General features: G+C 38.5%; 1 protein-coding gene across 3 annotated transcripts in view; it reads right to left on the bottom strand.

The window, feature by feature from the left end:
- Nucleotides 1-669: 669 nt before the first annotated feature.
- The window catches only part of ITGA9 (integrin subunit alpha 9), a 209,616-nt gene continuing 183,389 nt past the window's right edge, over nt 670-26,896 (bottom strand). For all 3 annotated transcript variants that reach the window (XM_059481708.1, XM_059481717.1, XM_059481726.1), the window contains 2 exons: nt 23,309-23,428; nt 670-3,314 (listed from right to left, as the gene is read on the bottom strand). In XM_059481708.1, the coding sequence (XP_059337691.1) occupies nt 3,216-3,314; nt 23,309-23,428 (219 nt within the window). In that variant the 3' untranslated portion in view covers nt 670-3,215. The remainder of the gene's footprint in view (nt 3,315-23,308; nt 23,429-26,896) is intronic.

Genomic DNA, 26,896 nt, shown 5'->3' with positions numbered 1-26,896 from the left:
TGGGTCAGAGGTCAGGTCCTAACTCTGCCTAGCCTGTTCTTAGATATAGAGCCAATAGTCTTAATACTGAGGAAACAGACTGCTTTAGTATGGCTAGAGAACATTGAAACACCTCAAGAGTAATAGGTGTAAAAGCTTACATCTAGCTTCTGCTCCCTATACAGGTGACCAGTAAGCATGGGAATGTATAGAGTTGAAAACATAATTTCAAATATATTATTCAGCCACTATATTCCAGCCACTATGGACTATAAATCTTTCCAGGAAAAGCACACAAAGCTAAAAAATTAAACTTTCATCCAAATTCATAGATTGAAACAGAACTCAAGTTACACAGGTTGATACTCTTAACATAGGTCAGTATCACAATCACATGGGATTTAATTTCATGTTGATAAAGCAAGATTGATGAAATATAAATAACTCTCACTACCTTTACTTTATTTCCATGGGTTTAAAATACTGTACTCAAGTCAGCTGTACTCTTTGTCTCCAAATAGTTTGATGTTATAAATCATAGAATTACAATAAAAGATGTCTACCAGCCACACACAGATAAACACACACATACAGTACTTAATTCAAATATACAGGTGAAAATGTCTCACCCACTTAATGAAAAAGTACTTGAGATAGACAAGGCCAATAACTGACAAAATATTATTAGGATAATTTTGCAGTCATTTTTTATTCCAAAAAGTTGTATTTTTTGTAAACCTGACATTTCCAAAACAGTGCAAGTGAATCAGAATACAGGTAAACACAAGCTTCTAAATACAGGTGACATTAGTAAGAGTGAACACATTCTTCCAATCACAAGTTCACAAAAAGAAATATACAATTTCACAATATGTAAGTAATAACATTCTAAGTAAAAGAAGGAACGATGGTGCAGATATTCTACTGTGCATGCAAACCAAGCTCCAAAAGTAATTAGTCTTCACACCAGTTTAATCAATGCACATTCAATGAACTACATTCTATTTTCATTTATATCCAAGAAACCCAAGAAAGTGGGTAGACTTGGGATTAATTCCGTGACTCCCTTAATTCTTTAGTGAAAGCAGTATTATATATTTCCATGTCAAATGGATACTATGCTTTAAACTTGTGCAAAACTCCAAAATGTGCCCATAAACAGAAGACATTCAAGAAAATTGATACTAAATATTGTCAGAGAAAATTTTTTCATATCTATTGCTTTCAGCAAACTGGGCTTCCTGCACATCACTGACTTGGTATGTGGAGTCATTATCATTCATGTATTTAGGCATAGAAAGGGCTGTTTTCACTGTTACACTTGCAAAAGTCTTCACCACCTTGAAAAGATTGCTTAAGTGGTCTACAGACTTGGAGTTTACATCAGGCATAATTTCTTTCTCAGATAACCCAAGCAACTTTTGAGTTTTTCTTGTCAGATGTTGAATTAATACACTTAATTCACTTTAAAACTATTTTCTCCCTAATGCATGCAGATAGCTAATAGTTAATAAATATCGGTCAATACTGTAGTAATAGCCGACATTTGATGATGGTGGTGGTAAAAAGCAAACAGGAATATGAATGTGGTCCATTTTTATAATTTGAAGTTATCATGAATATGGCAAGGAAGAGCAAGACCTGTTCTCAAGTAGATTTCTTGCATGTTCTCTGCATTCAAGTTTCCAAGCTTCCAGCTGTTCTTTTACCACACTCTTAAGGAAGAAGACGTCCTGCAAAATTTCAGTCCTGGTTTTGCTTTCTACCTGGCCCTTCTTTCCTTTACATGGATTTTATACCAACATGACATTTGCTCCTTATTCACAAATTGTAAAATACAAGTAGAATCTAAACCCAAGTCTTACAAAGTTCCATTATTTCTATTCAGAATTCCAAGAGCTTTTTGAAGAAACGTGTTTGAATTAATTACAACTGGATTTCTTCTAATTCAAAACCAGTTTGTTAAAGAATTACCAGCAATAAAAGTGGCAAGCTGAGCTCCAGTAACACCTGCATCTTTACTAAACGTCCTTCTAAATTCTTGAGGAAATACATTCAGTACTTGGAACACCCCAATAGGCAATCTCAAGACTCAAATATCCAAACATTTTAATCCTTGCATCTACTTATCTCTCTTAAAATTATCATATAAACAAACTCATGACTCAAGTATGTAACTCACATGAAAAAGATAATGATCACAGCATGTAGCAATTTATCACTTGCTTTGATAGCAACAGATCATAATCTTTAACAGTAGCTTTAAAACTTAATATTAATATGACTTAATTACCTTTTTAAAAAATTATTGAAAGGAATTTGTCAATGCCATAGTGGTTCACTCAATTATGTCCTTCTGGTATCTCAACTGTACAGTCACAGAGACTGCAAAAGAAAACTTTCCAAAGAGAACATTCTGTGCTGCCTTCTTCAGAGAGCCAAAGCAAGCTACATCTTGCTACATGCCAATGAAGAAGTATTTTTATCCTCTCCCATCCTGGCTAGTAAAGGACAGACTCAAAATACAGAGTATCACAACTGTGAAATACTTTAGGTTCTATAGCTTATAAACCAAATCCCAAATTTAACTTAAAGAAAGAGACAGTAAAAAGATTTTGGCTTATTTGTATTAAATTATCTATATAAGATATTACCAAGCATTGTGAATTAAGCATATGAGGATTCCAGCTACCTTTATCTGCAAATCTCTCTTTTCTCTCTTGCATTGATGTTTAAAAGTAGAATATAATTTTTATATGTATATATATATTTATATATACACACCTATGTATTTCCAAAGATTTAGCCAGATATCAGTGCTTGAGTGAACTATATAGCTATTCAATAGAAATTATAAAACATTGATACAAATATAAAGACATACTCAATATAAAAAGCTTGTATTTATAAAAAATATTCTTAGGTTAAAGTCTTCCCCTGAGGGCATACTACATAGTTGGATTCATAAATATTGCTCTGCACTGCAGCTTGGTTACCAAAGTTCAAAGTCCAACTCTTAAATGAAGTGTGAATTGCTCCAGTCACCTGACATGGCTGCAGTGGTTGCCTCAGGATATGTTCCCTAGCTTTTTGGAGTAATAAAGACACAGCATCAATGGGATCTCCAAAAAATCTGGAGAAGATTCCTTCTTCCACATATGGAAGATACGAGAGCAGGACCTATAGACTAGCAAGTGCATGTCACATGACTGGGCAGTTTTGTTTTCATGGGCAGTTTACTGATTTTTCTGGACCCAGTTCAAACTATCTTCATTCTCCTTTCTGCTCTTTTCAGCCTCGATAATTTCTTTGTACCTCCGTCGGAAGAAGCCCATCTGAAAATCAGAAGAGATGACAATGGTAAGTTATTGAATCATTAAATTGATACTTCTTGGTCGGTGTGATGACAGATAACATTATGCAGAAAGAACTAGACAAGGAATTAGCATTTAATTCCTCCAAGTGCCAATCTAAAATCTTAGTTCCTTATTTACATCAATATAAATTAGATCAGACTGGGTCCCATATCTTCACAAGAACTCTGTTCCTTATAAGTGAACTACTCTGAGGTAGGAATCTTCTTATAGGAAGTATGAGCTAAAAGAAAAAAGAACATTAGGTATTTCTAATAAATACCAGCAGATACAGGTTTATTAGTTTAAAATAGAGACCAATGCTAAATGTGCAGCTGAACCTAAAACCAGGCTAACTCTTGAGTTTTAAGTAAATGCTGACAGAATTTTATGAACTCAGTATCTACAACCCCACAAAACAAGAGGGACCAGAGGAATACAGTGCAGTCACCCACCTCCCATTTCTCAGTTCCAACTAAACTCAGTGATAGTCACTTTTGCATATCTTCTTGTTTCCTAAACCCTTGTACTTAAAGAAATGCAACTGGTTTTCATCTCAGTTTGGATAAAAAGTCTCATATCTCTGTTTCTTAAAGTGTCTCAGATAAACAAACATTATTTTAATAACAGACTTTGATAAGCATTCAAGGACAACTCCTCAAACTTAAAACTGCTGAGCTCACTGAATAAATATTCTGTTCAACATAATTAAACATTTATGTAATTCCCACCACTCTAAACCTGTTTTCTTAATCCTGCTGTGTAAAACACCATGTTTTAGTCTTCTTTTATCAACCAGTTATTCAGTTATTGCCACCTTTTATCCCCAAATTGCCTGTGTGTAAGAATATTTTGTGTTGTTTTATCATTACTAAAATTCGACTAAATTGCACTTCTTAGTTTCAGTTTTCAAAAGCTTTCATTTTCTTCAAGTGTATTTTAATTCACAGGGGTCTAAAAGGCAGTATATTCAATCTGTCAAGGGGGCTGCTCCAACACATCTTCCTAAAGTCTAAGTCCTTGCCTGTGCCTTGAATTATACCCTGAATTCACAGCAGCATGAGATTATGCACACACCGTCCTATCATCAGCTATACCTCTGCCTCTTGCCTTCTGTGCAAAGGACAGAAGCTGTAGCCCAGTCCAACAAGCCCCTCTCTTTCAGTAAAATGGAACATGCTATTAATCTAGAGATTAGATTGCATACATGCATAGATATACATTACATACATACTTACTGTCATAGTTCCAGCCAAACAGGGATAATTTCTGCAGTAGCCAGAGGGGTTCTACTAGCTAGCACCTGGTGATTATTCTACATGATCTCATGTCATTTGAGGGATGGCAGGGAATCTCTTCCAGGGGAAGGGGTTCCTTCTGGTCAAGAAAACTAAGTGGGGGTAACAGTGGGGTAATGCTGGCTCTGAGCCAGAGGCAGCACTCCAGGTTATGTGGCTGCAGTTGAGTGGGGCTCAGTAGCATTTTGCATGTGAATCACTCTTTTCAACTCTTTTGTTATTAATATTGTTGCTGTTACTATTTGTTTTCTTATCTCATTGCTGTTTCCAGTAAATTGTTCTTACCACAACCTATGACCTTTACATTTTGTACCTCCAATTCTCCTCTCCATCCCACCTAAGAGGAGTTCAGAGTGTTTCAGTGGGAACACTAAATTCAAGAATACAATTCCTAAAGCATGACAGCCTAATTTGGTGCCAAGTGGGTCACAAAAGTTATGATAACAACAGATCTGCAAAAAGATTTGAACAGAGCAGGCTGGAAACAAACTTCATCTAAGCCTTTGTTGCATTAGGTACAGAGCCACCTGGCTACAATGTTGCTTGATCTGTTCATGTGGTTGTGGCACTGTCCTGGTTCAGAGCAAATTTGGGAGAGAATCCCCAGAGGGGCTCTGGTAGGAAAGCAGATCCAATCGGCCCCTGCCCCCAGCCGGTTCGGCAGAAACCTCTGCCTGGGGAAGGCACTCATGAGAAGCAGAGCAACAGGAGACTGCTTTTACAGGAGGCAAAGAGAGACCGTGTGTCCTGGTTTAGGGCAAATCTGGGAGAAAACCTCCAAAAGGCCCCCCCCAGAAAGCAGGCTCACACAGCCCCTCCCCCCAACCAGTTCAGGAAGAATTTACTTGGAGAGAAGTGGAAGAAAACCTGTTTATTTAACAAGCAAAGCACTCCCCAGCACAAGAAATGATCAATACCAGATGACAAAACTAATTCACTACTCTGAAGAGATGACAAATTCAGAAAGTCTCTCCAGTGGGTGGTCGCTCTGTTATCAGTTCCTCCAGAGCTGGGAAAGGCTTCTGCCCAGAGCAGGCCCCGGCAGGCCAAAAAGTGCAAGCTCTTGGTGTTTTCCCGGATCTCAGTCTGGAGCAGGTTTGAACGATTCCAAGAAAAGGGAAAGAAAAACAGTCCAGGGAAAACTTGGACTGCCTCAGCTAGCTAAACTAACTAAAAAGCAAAAGGAGTGCTCTGTTCTGCCCCATGCATGCCCAGACAACAACAGTGGAGTTCTGTGTTCCACAGACTGGGGGAGAGTGCTGCTGATAATGAAACTCTGCTTCTTCTTCTCCTCTCCTTCAATGTCAGAGCCAGTCTTGAAGGCACAGAATATAATATCCAGCATAAACAGAACACCCAACTGGACAAACAAGCATCATAATGCCACCCTAGGACACTATGAAAAGCTGTGGAAAGCTGAAGGGTTATAAGGGAAGAGGAGGCATCATCCACTAAAGACAACACAGGAAATGAGAAAAGGATAGATGGGCTAGAATAACTAAATTAAAGGATGTCTGTAAAACCCATGGATGGTTTCAGGTTTTGAATCTAAAGCACCTTATAGCAGCTCTAATACTTGAAGCACCTCCGGAAAGGACTGGTTATTTTTTGTCACTTCAAAACCTGAAACCATACATACGTTTTTACACACATCTTTAATTTAGTTATTCCAGCCCATGTACCCTTTTGTAGCACAATCTTACAGTATATGTTGAGAAGAAAGCATGTTTCTGGCAATATTGAATAATAAAGCAATACAAAAACTGTTCGTCTGAGATGGGAAATTACACCCATTATTGTGAAGTTATTTCTTGCCATGTGACAGCCAAGTCATCTATTCAAACACAGGTACTTAGTCTTTAGCATACACAACTTCCTTTAACTGCCATGCCAGATTTAAAATCCCTTCAATCCCAAGTAAATCATATCTAACAACACTCATATAGAATAGCATTCTTCAAGCACCCACAAAAACGGAAAACTTCAATCAAAAATCATTTCAAACTCTTGAATTAGTATCATAATAAAGAATTATCTTGTTGGGATGCTACTTTCTGCATATCCAAAGGCTGAATTACTAGATCTTATATTTTCCTAAACTTCAAAAGTATAAGCACTTACCCAACACAACCTGAAGTATGGGACTGTGGCTATCTCTCTAGGATGTGAATTATAAATATGTTTGAAGAGTGTTGAGATTAAAAAATAAAATTTAATTTGCAGTTGGGAAAAAACAAAACTGATCAGAGGGCAAGCAATAACTGCTTTTATTTTATTCACTGTTAGGTAAATTTCTAAAGTGTTTTTATCATGCCCAACAAGGTTTATTCTCCCAATCAAATAAAAGGAGAAATAGCTTGAAACATGGATTGTAGAACAATGGTTATGTTCTGCATCCTAAAAATATTTTTCCCATTAACATAAGTAGTTAGGAAATAAGAAAAAAATTGTAACAGTCACACACTGCTGTAAAAACAACATTGTGTCTTAATTACAGTAGTGCTTCAACTATAACTGAGTTAGGAATAGAGGTTTGTGAACAACGATACTCAAACAGAATTCAAAACTGTATCAGAAGGTTTTGCCACTTCTTAGTTTTTCATTAAGCTTCTCTAGTGCATACTCTGTGTCTTAAACTGCACACAAGAAATACTGATTTTTTAACAATATTATTCTATTGACAAGGTTACCGACCACAACATGCCAACAAGTAAAAAGAAAAGCCAACATGTAAAAAGAAAAGACAGAAAAGTAAGTACTAACAAAGGGGTAAGAAATAAAACATAAGAACCACTGAAGAAATCTCCCAGGGAACAAAGCTTTGACAACATACTTTAGGTTTAGTGCCTTAGTCACAAGCTGTCTTTCCTTTCGTACACAATTTCTTTATCTATAAGCAGTGCCCAGTCATACCTGATGAACACTCTGCATTTACATAATTAATCTTTTACTGCCACATTGCTAATCTAGGTGTATGTCCCAAGGCATTCACAATCGACTTACACTTCTCATCTTTTTTTGGTGTGTGCTACTTGGGTACTTCTCTCTTCACATAAATAGTACCACAGCTAGAAAAATATGCAGCTAATCATGGGTCAAAGCAGGGCCAGGAACTACACCCCATTAACATGCCACCAGTCGGCAGAGGAACAACACTCCCAACATCTGCAAAGCAGTGTTGCTGAGATTAGAAGCATGGAGTATTTAACCCTGTAGAGATTGATCACTATTTATTATGCATCTCATAATGCATGTCTAAATGCATCTCATTTTACTGTCATCAGGAAGGCAGGTAAAAACACTTTGCACTTGGGTTTGCATAGCCCTGGATGATTCTGGCAAGCCATCAGTTTCAAGAGGATGTTCTTTCTCCCAATTAAAGAATGCTTGCCACAGTACAAAGAGGTCACAAACAGATATTTGTATCAGCTTTTCCACCAAGAATTGTCAAACTGTCAATCCTGTGTTGCCATGTGAGGAAGAGGCATGTTTGGAGAGGAGCAATGTGTCTTGTCTATAGTTAAAGGAGAAAATGTGCATTTCAGAGGAAGGATGATAGTGTAACTGAAGTAAGCTTATGAGCCTGCAGGAGGTCTGGCTTCAATTATTCAGTCTTTCATTGATTTTTTGAAAGGCAAATCCCTCAACTTTCTTATAATGTAGTTCTCATTTGCTCAATGAAACAAGTACATGAAAATAATGTGGTTCAAACATCACCATTCCACAAGTGGCTGCACTCACATATAACACACACTTTGTAGGTGTACACAATGACATATATACTTATACAGCCAGGGAACTGAGGCAAAGGTAAGTTCAGCTGCTTGCTCAAAGATAAGTTCTCCTCTGCAAATGCTTTGTTTAGCTACTGTGGAAGAATTTCATATCTACTATCTGTATCTGATCCCAGTGTACTGCACCTGATAGACATTACTATGGCACAAAGCAATGTAACGTACACAAAATAGCCCTTAACTTTTAACTTACTGTCATCTAATCTGGCTAAAATTTCTTGAGATATCACTGCTGGTATGTTGGGAGAAGACCTGTAGTTCTTCACAGACATTAAAAGTAAATTTATTTCACATACTGTAGTACTAAAACAAGCATAGTTTTTAAACACACATTTTATTAGGCAGTTACTTTGTAATGTTGAAATAATAAGATAAAACTATTTTTTTTTGATAAGAGCATTCCCAAGTAATAAACTTATCTAAAGGGATATAGCAATATCAGGCCACCCAATGTCTGGGAATGATTGGCATCTGACTCCAAGACTTCGGAATGTCGAACACTTGCTTTATTAAAACTATATTATACTATACTATACTATACTACAAAGAATACTAAAGAATACTTACTACTAACTAAAAACTCGTGACTATCTGCCAACTGACAGTCCCCACAGCTTGGACCTGATAGGTTAATTAACATAAACAATTCCACCAGAATCCTATCAAGAAACCACCTTGAGTAAACAATCTCCAGACCACACTCCACATGAGCACAAACACAGGAGCAGCAAATAAGATAAGAATTGTTTCGATCATTCTTTTCTCTACTTTTCTCACAGCTTCTTTCTGTTCCAATGGCATGTGAATACCCCAAAGGGATCATTAAATAAACTACTATTTTAACCAAATGCCCTATACCTATCTGAAAGACCAAATATCAAAAAACAGTCACTAAGGCTAGGTACCTGTCCTGGTTCAAGACAAATTTGGGAGAGAATCCCCAAAGGGTCTCCTCTAGGAAAGCAGATCCACTTGACCCCTCCCCCCGACCGGTCCAGGAGAAAATACCTCCTTGGAGAAAAGCAGAAAAAACCTGTTTATTAAACAATAAAACCTAGACAATATTAATCAATAAAACCCCTTGCCGCTCCAAAAGAGATGACAAACTCAGAAAGTCCCCTCCCCGGGGTGCAGCTGAGCTCACTCAGTCTCTGATCAGTCCCTCTGGTGCTGGAAATGTCGCAGGCCAGGCCTGGCCCAGTGGGCCACAGGTGTGAGCTGCCAGTGCTCCCCTGGTGTTCAGTCCAGAGCAGATTTAAACAGGTCCAAAGAAAAGGAAAAAAACCACAGTCCAGGGAACTTCTTTGCCTCAGATAGCTAAACTAACTAAAAGCAAAGGACAGCTCTGTCCTGCTGTCTGTCCATCCACAGACAACACAGTCCAGGAGCAGGAATGAGGAGGAGTGAGAGCAGTGTCTGAAAACAAACTGCACGCTTCTTCTCTCCCCCCCTGCACTCTCTGGAACAAGTCTTAAAGATGCAAAACTCATTATTGAGCGGAAACAGAACAAGGTGATTTGGGATAAAAGCATCATACAGTCAACCTAGGACACTACCTCAAAGCAGATGCATAATTCAGACTAGCAGCATGCATGGAAAAGATGTGTTTAGGTATGCAAAACAGTTAACTGCACACAGAGAGGGACACCAGTACAGACAATCTAATTTAGTACATTGGGTTCTTTTAATACAACATGCCTTGCCGTTGTCACTGAAGCCAGAGTGTCACCCCATTCATCAATAAGTTTTCCTCTAAGCATTTCTTGTGCAACTTTTCTCCCAGGAGCTGTTTAGTTGGCTTCAATGGAGCTACTCAGTAATGCGGTGACTAGAGCTGTTAGGTCTGTTATTTACCCTTGGAATATCTTTACCATGTAGGTACCATCTAGGTTGCTTCAGACAAGACTTATTCATCTAGGCTTTCATTTGTGAATACATAGTATCTTTTGTTAAAGACTTAGTATTTACAGTATTTCAAAAATTAAGAGAATTCCAATGACTGGACTCATAAAGATCTTTCAGTGCTGAGTTAGGGTAACCTGAGTTTAATGAAAATACAAACGTCTTGCGTCTTGCAGCATAGTAACCATGTACAGTATCTTGCAAGACAGATGCTACCAATATACTTATAAGTATAATTTTAAAAATTGGCCAACATTTAAACATACAAACATTTCCATATAGTTTAAAAAATTTTACCTATTGCAAAATTTTACTATATAGTTTATTTTAAAGAACTCATAGAATGAACACAGCCATCAACAAATGTTCATCTCTGATTATCGCTCTCAAAACTGAGAAAGAACACAATGTCTACTGCAGATACGTCCAGATAAAATTGTCTTCTAAAATCTCAACTGGGAATAGGACAGTAACTAAAGATATCATTGCTGTAAACACAATTAATTTAAGACATATCTCAGTCCATATTTTCCATTTCCTCTCTAAAGAAAAGAAAGAAACTTAACTGACATATTTTTTGCTTTGTTTGAAAACTAGAGACTAAACTGTAATCAATAAAAAGTAGCTTTACAATCATACTTTGATGTATTTGATTGGTGAAAAAGATTTGAATAAAAGTTGTACCATGTTCACAATTATCAGAATAAGTTACCTTCATGGGTTAGCCAAACCAGAAGGAAATGGCTATGTCTGGTGTAAGTTATAATACAGCATTGTCCATTGTAACACCAAAGACAGAATTCAGACTAGGCAAATCACATTTGCTCTATTATTGGCATTTGGGTCTGAGAGATGCTAATGACTTCCAATAAATATACATATTGTGTTCTGGTAGTGGGAAATCTTGGAACCTTAGGTACTTATTTCTGTTTTTCAGTGTACACGTCCATTGTTTTTCTAGTTTAGACTCCTGAAAATAATGGCTATCTTTTGTCTTTTCTGAAACACATTCTGAACTACAACTCTACCTCTCTCTTGCCAGTGGATTACATTTGTCTGCGTGGTTCCAGGATAAGAGCAACACAGCTACAATGGCTGTGATGTTCTCAAAGTACTCTGGCATGCACAGCTCTCATTTGGAGGACACTGAGACCACTGAGAACACTCAGTCACAACATTATTGTTGCACATTTGCATAGCGCATTTTATCAAGAAAGATAACAAAGGCATTTGACAAATACTGGACACATGCCACCACTGAAATGCTGCCAATCTTTCTTTTGAGGGTAGAGAGCAAGTATTAAATGGCAGTCAGCAAACTCAGTGGTGAAGGCAGTGTTTTGGCTACAACAGCAGCATTAACCATTTACTTGTGCAAGAACAAAAAAAGATTACTAAACTCAATCTTTCTGCAACATCCAGACAGAATTTTAAAAGCACAGCTTTTAGTGGAGTAATTGACTGTAGAAAACCTGAACTTTGAGGCACTGTTGCAAGAATACGAACTTTTTTGGTCTCCACAAACCAAGAATCTACAAAAATTTTGTGGTGCTTGCTTTGGTTCAGGAAAATGAAAAAATAAAACAAGTTTTGATTGTTCTTTAAGAAAATAAAGAGACTTCAAATGATCCACTCAGCTTCTGCCTGGTGAAAACTTTATTTTTTGTACAGACAGCCAACCACTTCCATTGACCCAAGCCTCAAGGCTTCCTAGACACTATACAAAATTAAGATCTATCCATGTTTGGGGGTAACACTGGTTTGATGTTGAATCACAGTAGTTAATTATCACCTGATTGCATTTTTAATATTTGTAACAGGATAATATTGGAAAACTTATTCTAGGTCTTCTGAACCTAGAGTCTTTATCAAAAAAGTAGTATCCTGAGAAGCCTACATGTGAGATAGCAAGTAACAACTTACTTAAAGTAACTAGATAAACGTGCAACAAAAGCAGTAAAGTGGAAAAGCTTATCACAAAACCATAGAGAATGCAATGCTTCGAGGAATACAGAAAGAGGAATTTCAGAGAACGCAAAGTCACTTGTTGCAGTTTTTATGGACAGACAGGACAGGTATGGGCTATTAGGTCACTAAAAACAGAGATCATATTTTTGTGAATGAGAACGACCTCAAAAATTCGAGGAAAAAGGTGAGCAGGACCTCGGTAAGTTTGAAAAGAGAGTGTTGACATGTATTTAAATAAAGGAGAGATTATGATGATTAAAAAAACAAGAAAGAAATTAGAAGAAATATAAGTTCCAAGAAATAATTTCCAAGGCAACTGGTGCATCCCTCTAAATCTCTGCAGAGAAGATCTTTGTGATCTGTTCTCTTGGGTTACAATGGAAGATGTATACCAAACATACCAAAAATATTCTACTCCCATTTATATAAGCTGTTGAAATGGGTGGAGCAATGTTCTTTATCTTCTCCACGACTCAGCCCTGATAACTCCCTCTGGGGAAGCAGGAGCCACCCTGGGGGGACCATCTCTGCTAAAGGGCCATCAAGGTCTCTCAGCATGACTCACAGAATAACATCATTCCATTGTGAGATAACCTGGCCTGGGGGAGGAACCAAGCATTTCTGGATATAATCTGAGGCTTGGAATACCACAAAAGGACCACCACTGGATTCCAAGAGGGCAGGACTACTCGATAACCACCACTGGACCTCCACAGAAGGACCAGACCTTTTCTACAGAATCACCATTTCAACAAGACAACATCCATCACTCCAGTGGTACTGCAGACACCATTTAATTGGACTGCTACCACCACCCTGACCAACAGGGTATCAGGTCGTATTCTGACTCTGTCAGTTCAAGACAGTGTTTCTGTACTACTGCCTTTATTGTAATTTTCCTGTTAAATTGTACTTCTGATTTGGAATCTCTCACAGAACATTTGTGTGGAGTTAATTCCTCTGCTGATTTGCTTTCAAACAAGCACAGCTGTGATATACATAATTCCCACCAGTAGTGCCTAGTAAGTGCTTTCACAGCAAGTTGATCTGCCTTGTTTATCTGAACAATTATGATTCTTCATTTTTGGCTTTACCATCGTACATAACAGTTTCTTCTTGGAATTATATGTACAGAAAGGAAGAAGCATGTGAATTCAGAATAAACACAACAACTTTCACCACAGACATGGAATGCCACTCAGTTTCAATAGGTTTCTCTGTCCCCACCTCTTAAAACAACATTCCAAGTCATATAGCTTCAAAGTCATATAGTCCAGCTGGGGGACTTTTTTTCAATGGAAATGTACTCTTACTGGAAAGATTATATATAAATAGAGTGGGGGGAGTGAGAGAAAAATAAAGATAGGAATATATCTATACATGTGTATATGTACACATATATATTAATGTATACTTTGGTCACAATAACCCCATGTATCACTACAGGATGGGGACAGAGTGACTGGAAAGCTGTCTGGCAGAAAAGGACCTGGGAGTTCTGGTCAACAGCCATCTGAACATCAGCCAGCATGTGCCCAGGTGGCCAAGAAGGCAAATGACATCCTGGCCTGTGCCAGCAATAGTGTGGTCAGCAGGACCAGGGCAGTGACTGTGCCCCTGTACTCAGCATTGGTGAGGCTGAGCCTCAAGTACTGTGTTCAGTTTTTAGCCATTCACTTCAAGAAAGACATAGAGATGCTAGCAAAAGTCATGAGAAGGGACAATGAAACTGATGAAGGGTCTACAGAATAAATAACATAATGAGTAGCTGATAGAGGTAGGTTTTTCAGCCTGGAAAAAAGAAGGGTCAGGGGAGACCTTACTGATCTCTACTACTACCTGAAAGTAGGCTATAGCAAGGAGGGAGTCAGCTACATCTCTCTGGCAACTAGTGACAGAACAAGAGGAAATGGCCTCAAGCTGTGCCAGGGGAGATTCCAGTTGGACATGAGGAAGAATTTCTTCACTGAAATGGTGGTTAAGCATTGGAATAGGCTGCCCAGGGAAGGAGTAGAATTACTATCTCTGGTGGTGTTCAAGAAATGACTGAATGTAGCACTTACTGCCACTGGTCTAGTTGACAAGGTGGTGATTGGTCAAAGGTTAGACGGAATGATTTTGGAAGTCTTTTTCTACCTTGATTTTATGATTAGGTATATATCTCTGTCTGTATGAGTGGGTGTGTGAGTGTGTGTGTGTGTGTGTGTGTGTGTGTGTGTGTGTGTATAACAGTCACACTGCTCCCCTACACTGAAATCCAAAGAGGTTTTTGGGTTTCAGTGATTTCCTCCAAGAGGAAATACCATAACGGTATTTCCCTATGCACCTTGGGGTAGAAACTGTAGTGTTTTTTTTTTTTTTAAATCCATTTTATTTCATTGCAGAGCTGCTACTCCAAAACCTGACCACCTGGAAAGGGAGTTGGTGTGATGACTGCTCAGGAAACACTAGTTAGATACTGCCACCTGAGCTGTAAATGAAAGGGAGAGAAAATGTTTTGGGGCTTGTAACATAATACAGAGCAATCACTGGGAATGATTAGGTGCAGCGCTTAGAAGTATTTATTTTTTTCTTTCACTGGAATATGATGGGCTTTATGGTTTGGACCATTTAAAAAGACTTAATCTTTGAAGCCCTAAGTAAGAAAAAGGCTCTCCTTCCAAAAAGGAGAATACTTTTTTGATTTTACTATATAGATGAATTTAAAGTTAGCTTTAGCCTTGGTTAGCTTCAAATATCTTTTGAATGCTGAAACAATATGTGAGGCAATGGCAACTACTCTGTGTAGGGGAATACAAGTGTTCTTTCAAAGACACACAGTCCCAAGTTATTTCTCCTAAAATCTAAAAAAAAAAGTCTTCAAATTCTCATTTTAAGACAAAAGGCAAAATGTACTGTGTAGCACACACTGAAGAGCTTCTGGCTAGGCAAACCCCCCTCCCCCATATGTGGCTGTTAGTCTCCTTGTCCTTCTCTCCACAATCATCTCAAAAATCCATGAAGTAGAGATTCTTATTACATGAGACATCCAGAGATCAATTCTTTGACCCAGGAATCCAGAAAGCAATGCTAGAAACCTCATTTTAGACAAGTCAGAGCTTGGATACCATAGGGACAGGCTCAGCTCAGAGACATGCTTAATGTCAAATAAATAAGTTTTGATAAATGTCCATTTCCTGTGTTAAACATACCACAGAGAAACAAAATAATGTTGCTGCAGTGAATATAAATGAATATAAAATCTTTGTTTTGAAGATCACTTCCACAGCTGGCTCCATGGATCACTCAGCTGCCCAAACATTCAGCCTAGTGCTCACTTACACATTCCCTTTTTGATAACATTTTGTTTTTTCAGTGCACTTAATCTAAAATGATATGGATGACATAATTCACTTCACAACTCAAGCCAGTTCAAATGTAGGAATTTCAATCCAAAACACTGTAAAGCACAGTAGTCTGTCATTAATAGAATATTTATTGTGTTATATCACACTTCAGTGTTGCCTTTGCATGGTGTATACCTGGTCTAGATGTGCATAAATACATTATACCCGAAGGAGACTTTGTCTTGACACATTGCTTCAATCCTGACACCTGAGGGAAGCGTGGTTGGGACAGCCCTTGCCAAAATAAACCAGCCATCACTGCCTTTCCTTCCTGAATTATTGCCAGTGCTTGTGAAACCACAGGCCTATCTAGTATGTGGGTAGCTGGCCTGAAGGAAAGCAACCTCCTGCCCTGCTCCACTTTCCACAAGTATCAGCAGGCCACCAAAGGGGTATGGGCCAATCTCCACATAAAAAAGCAAAATATATTGCTGTGAGCAACAGTGTGAGAGCTCCTCCCACTCCTTCCTGCAAATAGACAACCACAGGTGAGGCACGAGTGGGGAGAGAGAGCTATGCTGCAGAGAATCTGGCAAGTACGAGAGCATGTCCCCACAGAAGCCTGCACAAAGTTATCCAGTAGATGAACAAGACAGAAAAAGCCACAAGTTGGGCTGTCCAACAAAAAGGCAAAAATGGCAATCCTTGCCAGTCTGCCTTATGCATGGCATCTTGTGGAAGTCAGGGAAAAGCTGCTCACCCTCTCTGAATCTGTATGCACTTAAACCAGAGAAAGCCCAACATCTACATGAACTATGAAAATAAATATAGAAATAAAGCCACTCAAAAAGTGATCAAGGCCATGCTAAAAAGCTTTTTATATGTGTATAAACATAGCTATGATCTCGCACATAAATAAATAAGCTTTTATTTGAAGTGAAACAACCAAACATTTAACATCACTCCCATTGACAAGAACCCCCCTAAACTGTGCAATTTTAGATCTACAAATAATGAAATAATTACCATCCTCATCTTAGTATGATGCACAGTAAACTTATTCTGTTTAAAAACAGAATTTTGCGCTGGAATGTCCCTGAGATCTCACTCCTGCTAAAGCTATTAATTCTAGCAGTGTGTAATGTGAAATATTTACATGTATTCTAGTATTCTTCTGTAGCTTTAAGGAACTGTCTACTCCATTTGCAAAACATCAGCATGTTTGAGGGTTTGTCCTCTTTTGAGGTGTAGTCGTTCACACACCAAGAGCGTACTTTCCACCCAGGGCTGAGACATGGGCGCTACCAACACACTCCGTACTGCTGCTAGAGTTCAGTTCTGTTACAATGAGTTTGCTCCAGCTCCTGCTCTTTTTTGTGTAAACAGCTGCCTTCCAGCACCACAGTTTAGCTCTAATTAATTTCTTAATAAAAGTATAAATTATTTTATAATCTAGTCCTGAAACTTGGCTAAATTCTCATTCTTACTGGCAGTTCTAAGATATCCAAATTGCTATCCAATTAAAATCTGTTCTTTCATTCCACATTTAAAAACTAAATTCTAATATAAAGTTGGGATTATTTTTTTTTTTACTTCTTCACACACAAAATTTAGGAATGACTGTAGGATCTACTTGGTCAATTTTGTCTAAAAAATATTTACAATCAGACATCTAAGAATCTTCTGTAGGACTGCAACTTTCCTGTGGGAAATAGTAAATATAAGAAGATTTCAGAAAGCTGGAAATGTAGGCCTTAGAAACAGAAAGAGCAGAGAAAATTAGAACTAGCTGCAGCTGCAAAGTCTGAAAGTAGAAAAAGTTACAACGGTATAGTACAATTGGTATTACATTGTAAAATTCAGATGATTTGCAAAATGCTTTGTTAAATTTTTCAGGTATTTTTCTATTCATTATCCAGCCCAGAAATTGTTGCAAGCAAAATTGAGTTTTAGAGAAAAACCCATGCTAAGTGATGAACCTCTAAGTACTATACCTCTCTTCACTGACGAGTCAAAGAAGATACATAAATCAGTGATAGTATAGTTAAATCAAACAACTAAAACATGAGAATCAGACATTCAAACAGTACAAAGGTCTCTTCAGATTGTTGAACTAGCTGCAGAAGTTAAGGCTTTTCAGCTCTTCCTACAACCTTTTAATTCAATTTAAAATTCTGCTGATCTTACTAATGTAGTTAAAAGAAGAGAAGGACCAGTTTTAAAGGATGTTAGTAATGATACCCTATATCACTGTCTTTCATGTCTTTATAGAATTTTACAATTTTATGGAATCCACCGATATTTTGTTTCTCACATTAGAGCTCATTCCTTGCTTCCAAGATTTATAGTAGGAAGAAATGTAAGAGCAGATAAACGGACAATGGTTGTTTCAAACACTTCACCAAATATTTTTAAACAAGCAAAACTAAGTCATGCCTTTTCTCCCCAAAATGTACAAGAAGTTGTGCAGACGTTTCAAATTTCAAAAGTCAAGCTAAAGCTATCATTAGTACTTACCCTGATTGTCAGCTTGTGCCACCCCCTGTCTCTACAGGAGCTGTCAACCGACTAGGTTTACAAAGCCTACAATTATGGCAACCAGGCACCACTAAGTACCCTTCCTTTAAGAAGGTTAGTTAGTGATGCCCACACAGGAGAAACAAGTAATCTTGCCTGTCAACATTTTTTACAATCATTTGCTTCACAAAGTGTGCCCCAAGAAGTAAAAACAGATTATTGCCCTGCATATATATCCCAAAAAGTGGTCACATTTTTAGTAGATTAGGGTGTTCATCACACCTTTAGTATTCCTCACTCTTCCACAGGTCAAACAATTATTGAAAAGATGTACCACACAATAAAATGCATTCTAGATCAACAGAAGGAGGCAGTAGATGCAACACCACAGATGAGATTAAGCAAAGTTTTATATGTTTTTAACTTTTTGAACAGCTCTTTTGCAGAACCTCATCCACAAATTTTTAGGCATTTTTCAAATCACACAGGTGAAACTGAAAGAAAATCCCCTTGTTTTAATTAGGAGACCTAAGACAGGACAAGTTGAATTCCAACTAATAACCTGGGGTAATAGGTATGCTTGTGTCTCTACAGGTGCAGGATCTAAGTGGGTTCTGGCAAAGAACATCAAACTGTATCGCACATGAGAAAGCGCTGACGAGTCCAAGAGCAGAGAAACAAGTATGCAGATGTGAGCCAAAAAGAGACCCTGTGGTCCACGCTTGTGGAACCTGCAAACTTTGATTTTATGTCAATGATAAGTGTGTGAATTGTTGGTTTCACGGAGCTCTTTTGGCAAAAGTGTGGTTTCTATTGTGTTATGTTATTGAATAAGAGAAAGTGAATCCCTTCATTGGATTTTTAAAGGTGAAATTATCTAATTTTTAACTCAGTTGATTAGTCCCCAGGTAACTTTGGGAAGGAACGAATGCAGAATTTGTGAGTTGAAATATATGGGGAAATCTTTTGCCAAAAAATAGCTCACAAAAGATATGGAGTGAAAGTGAGTGTTACGCGGGTGCTGGCTAGCTTTACTTGCTTCTTGCAGTGCAGATTTGCCTGTGGAACAGCCGAAAACAAATGTTTGGGTGACCTTAGCCAAGGCAGGCTCGGACGCCATGTCTATCCAATTCAAACCCAGAAAAGCCTTTTTCAACTTGTCTAGTCCGTGTGCCGGTAAAAGATTGGCTGATACCAATATATTATGATCTCTTGACCAAAAAGCAACTTAATAATAAATCAGATGAGGTTGCCAACAGGAGTAATCCTGTGGCTGATTGGGACATTTGGACCAAAGAACTTCCCAAAGCACTTTCTGAGCCTCAAGAATTGGAGATTCTTAGTTTCTTAACAATAGATTTATGTCTTACATTTTCAGATAGCAATTAGTGAGAGAATGATCCTCCAAAATACAATGTCACTCTCAATTTACCCTGCTTACGGAAACTTGAGTTTTTAGTGTAATTACTCAGATAGTTCGGGTCACTTTCTGGGGTTGATCAATATCCACAACAATTACCAAAAGGATATTGGTTCATTTGTGGAGATAGAGCTTGGCAAGGTATTCCATCATGTTTTGAAGGTATTCCAAGCAGTATTGAACAACTTACTGTACTAGCACCTAGTGCTAATAGAATCATTGAGAAAAAACACAGAGGAAAGAAAATTGCCCATCAACATGAAAAAAATTGTAACAGTGCTTTTAGGCCCTGGAAAGCTGTGAAAAGAGTTTCAGCGGGTTTTCATCTACCCCAACTTGCTTCTGCCGTGACACTGAAATAGTTAGATTGAGTTGGATGTTGGCTGAGCAAACAAACCAATGCCACGCTCATTGCAATCATGATATGCTGCCAGATGTCATCAGTGTTAGACATGCTACCCTTCCAAATAGAACAACTGATTTTCTTTTACTGGCGCATAGACATGGTTGTGAAGATTTCGAAGGATTGTGTTCTATAAATTTGTCTGACCATTCTAAATCTATCCACAAAAGTATTCAAAAGCTGAAAGTTTGATTAGCCTAAATCAAAGAAGACGGTAGATCATGGTGAGACAATTTGTTCAAAGGATGGAGCTTTGCACCTTGGTTAAGCGAACTTTGTAAAATAGGTTTGTATGTGTTGGCTGTTTAAGTGATGAAACTAGTGGTAGTACCTTGTATACTTTGGTGTGTACGACAAATGATAGACAAAACTATCAAAGAAGTTTTTATCATAGAAGAGAGAGATGTAAGAAATAGGGTCACAAAAAGTTCCCAAGATCATACAGAGATGTGGATGTAAGTATAGACATAGATTAAATGCTTTGAATTAAGACCTTAGAATGGATGAGACTTATTAGAACAGTAAATAGTAACCACTACCAGATTTGACTTATATCCTTTGAACAGACCAAATATTTTACAACATTAAAATGACTGTAGTATAAAATAGCAACATCTCAAGCAAGAGAGGTGACTCAAACAAGCAAAAAGACATATATAGTGTAGTAGAGCTATGTAGTAGAGCTAGTAATGCAAGGTAGTCAATAAGCAACAAAGTTAAGAAGGTTTCTTTTTGGTTGGACTGAAGGGGGGAAATGTGGGAAATAGTAAACATAAGAAGATTTTCAGAAAGCTAGAAATGTAGGCCTTAGAAACAGAAAGACCAAGGAAAATTAGAACTAGCTTCAGCTGCAAAGCCTGGAAGTAGAAAAAGTTACAATGGTATAGCAAGCAAGGACATTAAACAATAGCTTGAGTTTTAGGCTTGGCTAAGATGCACGTTAAGACTGCAGGAAAATATGCCAGCAAGATAGTAGAAGGTTTTAAGCTTAATAATGGTCTATGGTGTATTGCTAACAGAAAGGAGACAAGCAAGCATTGTATAAAGCAGGTGTATAGGTACTTTTAGTAATTGGCTAGAACAATTGTCTGTAAGCTTTAGCAATACACTCTTGGCTACAAAGTTTTTCAAATGTCCTGTAACAAAGAAATCTTTGGCTGTACGCCGGCTGTATGTGAGCTTTTGCCATCTTCCTGTTGTCTCAACCATGTAATGAGGCTGATGCTGCAGTAAAAGTTCAAGGAATGTACTCCAGCAGTCCTGCCCTGTTTGCGTCCCCAACATACTTTCCCATGTCAGTTTTATATCAAATTTATTATTACCATAATTTTAATAAATACAGTAACTGCTGAGTGTGAAATATTGCTTATATATATTTATGTATCAAACTAAAATAAATTAAAATACTGGCTGATACTACCAGTTCAGAGTTTTAATCACTTTCCCTAAAATAAAACCTTAAATTATTGTATCCTTTAGTAAACATGCAAATCTGTGGATGAAGTACTGGAGCTCATCTGGCAAAGCCCAACTGTCATCTCTGACTCTGAGCAGGGACCTCAAATTCCTTCGCCTCAGCACATATGCATGCAAAAACAGCTGTGTAACCCCAGTTACAGCTATTTGCTGCTGTTACTTGGCATTTCTCTCAAAGCTTTCATGCAACAAAATGGCAGTTTCTTCACATGTACTGAATGATCTCTATAAAATTTAAAAGAGCTTGAAGCATCAAGATTAACCCAGGAAGCAAAGAACTGTATTAACTGTAGTGGAGACCAAGAACTGAACTTGAACAAATTTTACCTGAAGACCCACAGGGTGGTATTTCTCTTATCTTGCACATTTTCAAACAGTTTATTTCATGTCTTTTTATGACAGGAAAGGAAAATATGAATTCAGTCATATAGGTATCAGCAGCAATATATCCTTTATCAAAACTGTGTGTCATTGAGACATAAACCCTGGGCCTCTTCCAATCTTACATTTTTCCATTCTCACGGTTATTCTTCTGTCTTAATTGCATGGACTTTTTTTCCTTTTACTATTTCTCTATTACACAGAAAGCAGAAGTATTTCCCAAATGCCGGAAAACCAGAAGTTATGAGACATTCCAGACTGTAGTCAGACATTGTTTTCCAAATGAACATGGCTAGTAAGTACTTAGAAATCTTCAAAACTGATTATAAAAGTACTTTAAATCTATAACCCATATAAAATTTATATATTATATTATATTATATTATATTATATTATATTATATTATATTATATTATATTATATTATATTATATTATATTATATTATATTAATTATATCATATTATCTGTAACCCAACTATACACACATCTGTATAATTTAAAATAAGAATTGCATGGCCAGTTTTAGGTTTCTAAATCCATTTTATAGGTTCACAACCAGCAGCAATATGTCCAGCACATTGGGGCTGTGGCCTTCTGTCCCAGCACAGCTGGCTAGATGAGTCTGCAGCACACATGCTACTAAACAGTGCAAGTCAGGGTCCTGGATTTCTGCCATGGGAATCAAAATAATGCTGGACTTTTTCCCATGTGTGCATTTGAGATTTACTCCTCCCAAAGACAGTCCATAACCTTGACTGTGGTCTTTTAAATTTATGGAATGGTAACAGGGAACTGAAAAATGAAAACACTTGAAGTTCCTTACCCTTCATATTTACCACACCCGATGGCTGCTGTCAAGTGTTAGCATTAGTTTTATACTGTAACAGTGCTTGGGTAAAAGAACTGCACTTTATCAAAGACGGTGTGAAGGCTGTCTTTTAACAGGCCCAGATGCTTCATGCTCTGGTAAGGCATTTTACTGATCTGAAACTCTTTGTCTGAGGGATCTGAAAAATGTATTGCTGTATACTCCTGTCCCAAGGGCATCTATCTCTTGGAAAGTACCAGCTAGTTTTTCCAAGACATGTACTCTTTGCAGGTCAGGCAAAGTTGACCTGATTTTCAGGAAACTCTGTTCAAAGCAGTGAACCTCAGTCATCATAAAAACATAGAAATGCAAAGTATCTAAGTGTAATAACAGCAGATTTCTGTGAGAGACCTTCCATTGTCCTGAAATGGTTATTGGAGGTTTCAACATTTAATAACCAGGCTCTAAAAAAACCCACTTTTTCACTTCTTCTTTATGTCATTAGTTCTTGCATGTCCCTCACAAAAGCTTGTTTATTAAATTGGTCTTGCTGACTAAGGACTTCTGTGATGGAGTAGACAATTCTTCAGCTCCTAAAGAAAATTGATGTTAAATACAAGGATAAATTTAAGCTTTCTTCCCTGGGATTAGCTTTGGTTTTATGCTGCATCTGTTAACTTACCTTCCATAAGAGTACAGCCAGTAACAGGAAGATGAGAATTCCCACCAACAAACTGATGGCAATGATCCATCCGACAACATACCCACGAGGCTCCAGATTGTGCAAGGCCTCAAAGACCACCTACATAGCAATTAGAAAAAAAGCTTTTTAGAATTGGAAGTTGTATTGTTTTCTCTTGTACTTATCTTATTAAACACATTGTATGGTGGCCTCACTGATCATATTTCATCTGTCAAACAAATAGGGAATGAAGCCTTAATTTAGTGCTTTCCATCAATTTTTCCCAAAGTATTTAAAGCTTTCAAGTGGATTTAGAGTAGTCATGTGTTGGATCCAAGAATATCAGACTCCTCTCCAACATCACACCCTGCCAAGCCCCAACACTGAGCTTGTTCAGGTGCTGGGCCATCAAATGTGCACATAGTTTTGCATGAAAAAATTCATTCCTTGGATTGGCAGGGATTGGCATGACACCTTGCATGGCTTGTCTTACTCATCATGTTCTGGCCCTGCCAAACCCCCAGATGCTTCACATGAAATATTCGTTATGACCTTCTGTGGGTTAGGTTTTCTCAACTGAATTTCTTCCACTTGTTATCAGGGAGATGCTGAGGGTGGCTTTCTAGGTAAACAGACAGTGATTAAGAAACAAAAGGAGTAGCCAAGCACCCCGATATACTGTTGAAATGGTTTTGGGGAGGGCAACAGGGATTTGGAGTTTTTAGCTGGGTGAGAGTAATCAATTCCCGGCTTGGAGCAGAGACAGTCATGTGAGGTTTTTTTTTACCTAGGACCTCTCCTGCACAGTGGTTTCAACATTGCCATGGAGCTCTGCCTGCCACCTGCTTGTAAGCCCGTTGCTTGCAAGAGAGAAAGAGTTCTGGCTGCCCCATTGACTGAGACTTCACCAGCTACCAGCACCAAGAGAGACAAGCGCAGCCCCTGTGGGTGCCTGGGGGAGTCATTCCTTTCCACCCCCTCCATAAAGCCACTGTGTGGTGAGATGCTTGAAGCCAGAACTGCCCCCGCTAGACCTCTTCTCTGTATGGTAGTGCAACATCATGATAAATCCCTGCCTTCCTTCCCAGCATGTACCAACTCCAATTAGCAATGCCAAAGACTGATCACCACTCGCATGTGTGACTGGCGGAGTAATTTTCCTTTCCTTTCCTTTCCCTCTCTCTCACCTGAGCTGCTAGTATCACCACCAGGGAGGTTCCTTTCTTGCATCAGAGTGCCCCTGAAGCCATGACGGAGATACTGAAACTTCTCTGCCTCACCCGAGTCACCATCACCCCCTGTTGTGGTTGTAACTATACCAAACGGGAAACAGCTTAACGGGCAGGAAAAGTCTGTTATTGGGTTTTTTAAAAATCATTGTTGTTTAAAATTATCAAATTGTGAGCCAAAATTATCAAAAATTTAGCAAAGATTTATTAATTTGTCTGTGAGATCAAAGTTCAGTCTTCGAAACCACCACAGCCAAAGAGAGAGCGTCAAGCCCGAGATCGGCGCTGGGTGAACCTGGATCTGACCTCCCAAGCGTCAGAGCCTCCCCCCTTCACGCTCGCGACTTCGCGCAGTGAGGTTTTATACAGTTTATTCTGCCCGACGCAAAGATGACTAAATTTCCTTTGTGTCTCTTCACATGCATTGGTATTGCTTTCCACGTGCAGAGATGGACAAAAGCTGAGTTCAGGTATGCCATCGACATCAATCAGCTTCGGAGGAGCCATGTAGTCAGATGTATCAGGTTGGCATTGCTGACTATCTTGATAGATGCAATCTGCAGGGCGATAATTGCTTTCGGGTGGCTCCCGACAACTCGGGAAACCAGCGATCATCATCCTGGAAGCTTCAATTCCTACGTTAAGGCATTATCTTAACTTGTGTCCAGGAACTAGTTGAATCTGAATAAGACAGTTGCCCCCAGCCAGGGTGGTCAAAAGACATGGTTTGGATTTCACAATATTTTATACCAAACATTAATAGCATGAATTATCCCTACCATATATTACATTGTTGTTGTTTGTTCTGTCTTGTTACATATACATATTTGAGTAATGAACTGTTCTTCCTTTTCCCATATTCTTGCCTCAAAGCTCCAAAATTTTTGAAGTCACGGGAGGGGCAATTTTTGCATTCCAGGAAGTTCTCCACCTCCCTTGGCAGATACTTGTATTCTTGTATTTTTATCCAAGACTGCTTGTTAACTACTTTTTACCCCCCAAAAAACTGGACAACTCATACTTCACTACTAAATACAAATCATCCTTGTTATGCTTTACAAGACACATTGTGTGAGAGGTAAGGACACATACAGTTATGGGTTTTTCTGGAAATGCTGAGAGCTGTTCTCTTCTCTCTTTTTCTATAGCATATATGGCAGGGAAATACAGACAACAAAGAGCCTTCACCATCTGTCTCAAGAAGACAATGGGAGCAAATTACATTATTCATATATATTATCTGAATTTTCAACTTATTTCAATCAAAACTACTTCCTCAGTAGAAAACTCAAGAACAGCTCTCCTCAGTGAAGGAAATTTCTATGTAAAATTTTGCAATATCCAGCAAATGCAGAGAGGCAGCAGGGGGGCTTTTTAAGATAATTCATTTGCTTTGTCTGGCTTTGTTTTGCAAGACAAAGTAGCTGGTTTTCCTTCCCCCTTCACAAACCACTTTCCCCATCTTTGCTTAAAAATGCCAAAACTATTTTGTAGATGTTATAAATGGGTAATGCGATGGTTGGGTCTCACAATTAAGAGATGAATATTACGTGTATGTTAAGAGAAATTTTATAGATGCATAGTTATGTTATTTTTGTGTGTTCTCCCCATGCACTTGAAGATACTATTGGTTGCCTTGGTCACAAAGGCTCACTGCAGGCTCATGGACAGCTTGTTGTCCACCAGGACCCACAGGTCCTTCTCTGCAGAGATGCTTTCCCACAGTTTAGCTCCCAGCCTGCACTGGTGCAGAAGGTTATGTTTCTCCAGGCGTAGGACTCTGCAATTGCCTTGGTTGAATTTCAGACCTTTCTTTTCTGCCCATATCTCCAGACTCTTGAGGTCTTTTGAAAAGGCTTCACAGCCCTCTGAGGTATCAGCCATTACTCCCAACTTTGTGCTGTCAGTGAACTTGCTGCTCCTTCCCCCAAGTCACTGATGAACAAGTTAAACAATACTGGGCCTGTCACCAAATAGCATATGTGAGCTTGCTACCAAGCCCCAGGATTGAATGACAGGGGCTTCTCCCAATCAGGTCTCTTACGAAACTGCAAGCATTTCACTGGCCAGATCCCAAGGGAGTGTGGAGTTCAGACCAATGAGAACATACAGACCAGGTCTTTCAAAATGCCCTTTATAAGGAAGGGCTTGGAAAAATAAACTTCATCTGAGCCACACCAACATCGGGGCTGAGTGTCTCTGTCTCCTTGCCCCTCACCTCCCACACGTGACTTAACACGCGGTGAACCCCAAAGTGATAGGAACTCAACAAGACAGAGCGAAGGAGACACACAGTGTTAGAGCTGGATTTTGGTCTACAAACCAAAACCAGATTAACAAACAGCCTAGAAAAGGAAAG

This window comes from Ammospiza nelsoni, chromosome 1 (genome assembly GCF_027579445.1).
Source record: "Ammospiza nelsoni isolate bAmmNel1 chromosome 1, bAmmNel1.pri, whole genome shotgun sequence".
Classification (NCBI taxonomy): domain Eukaryota; kingdom Metazoa; phylum Chordata; class Aves; order Passeriformes; family Passerellidae; genus Ammospiza; species Ammospiza nelsoni.
This window is presented reverse-complemented; position numbering and strand designations above follow the sequence as displayed.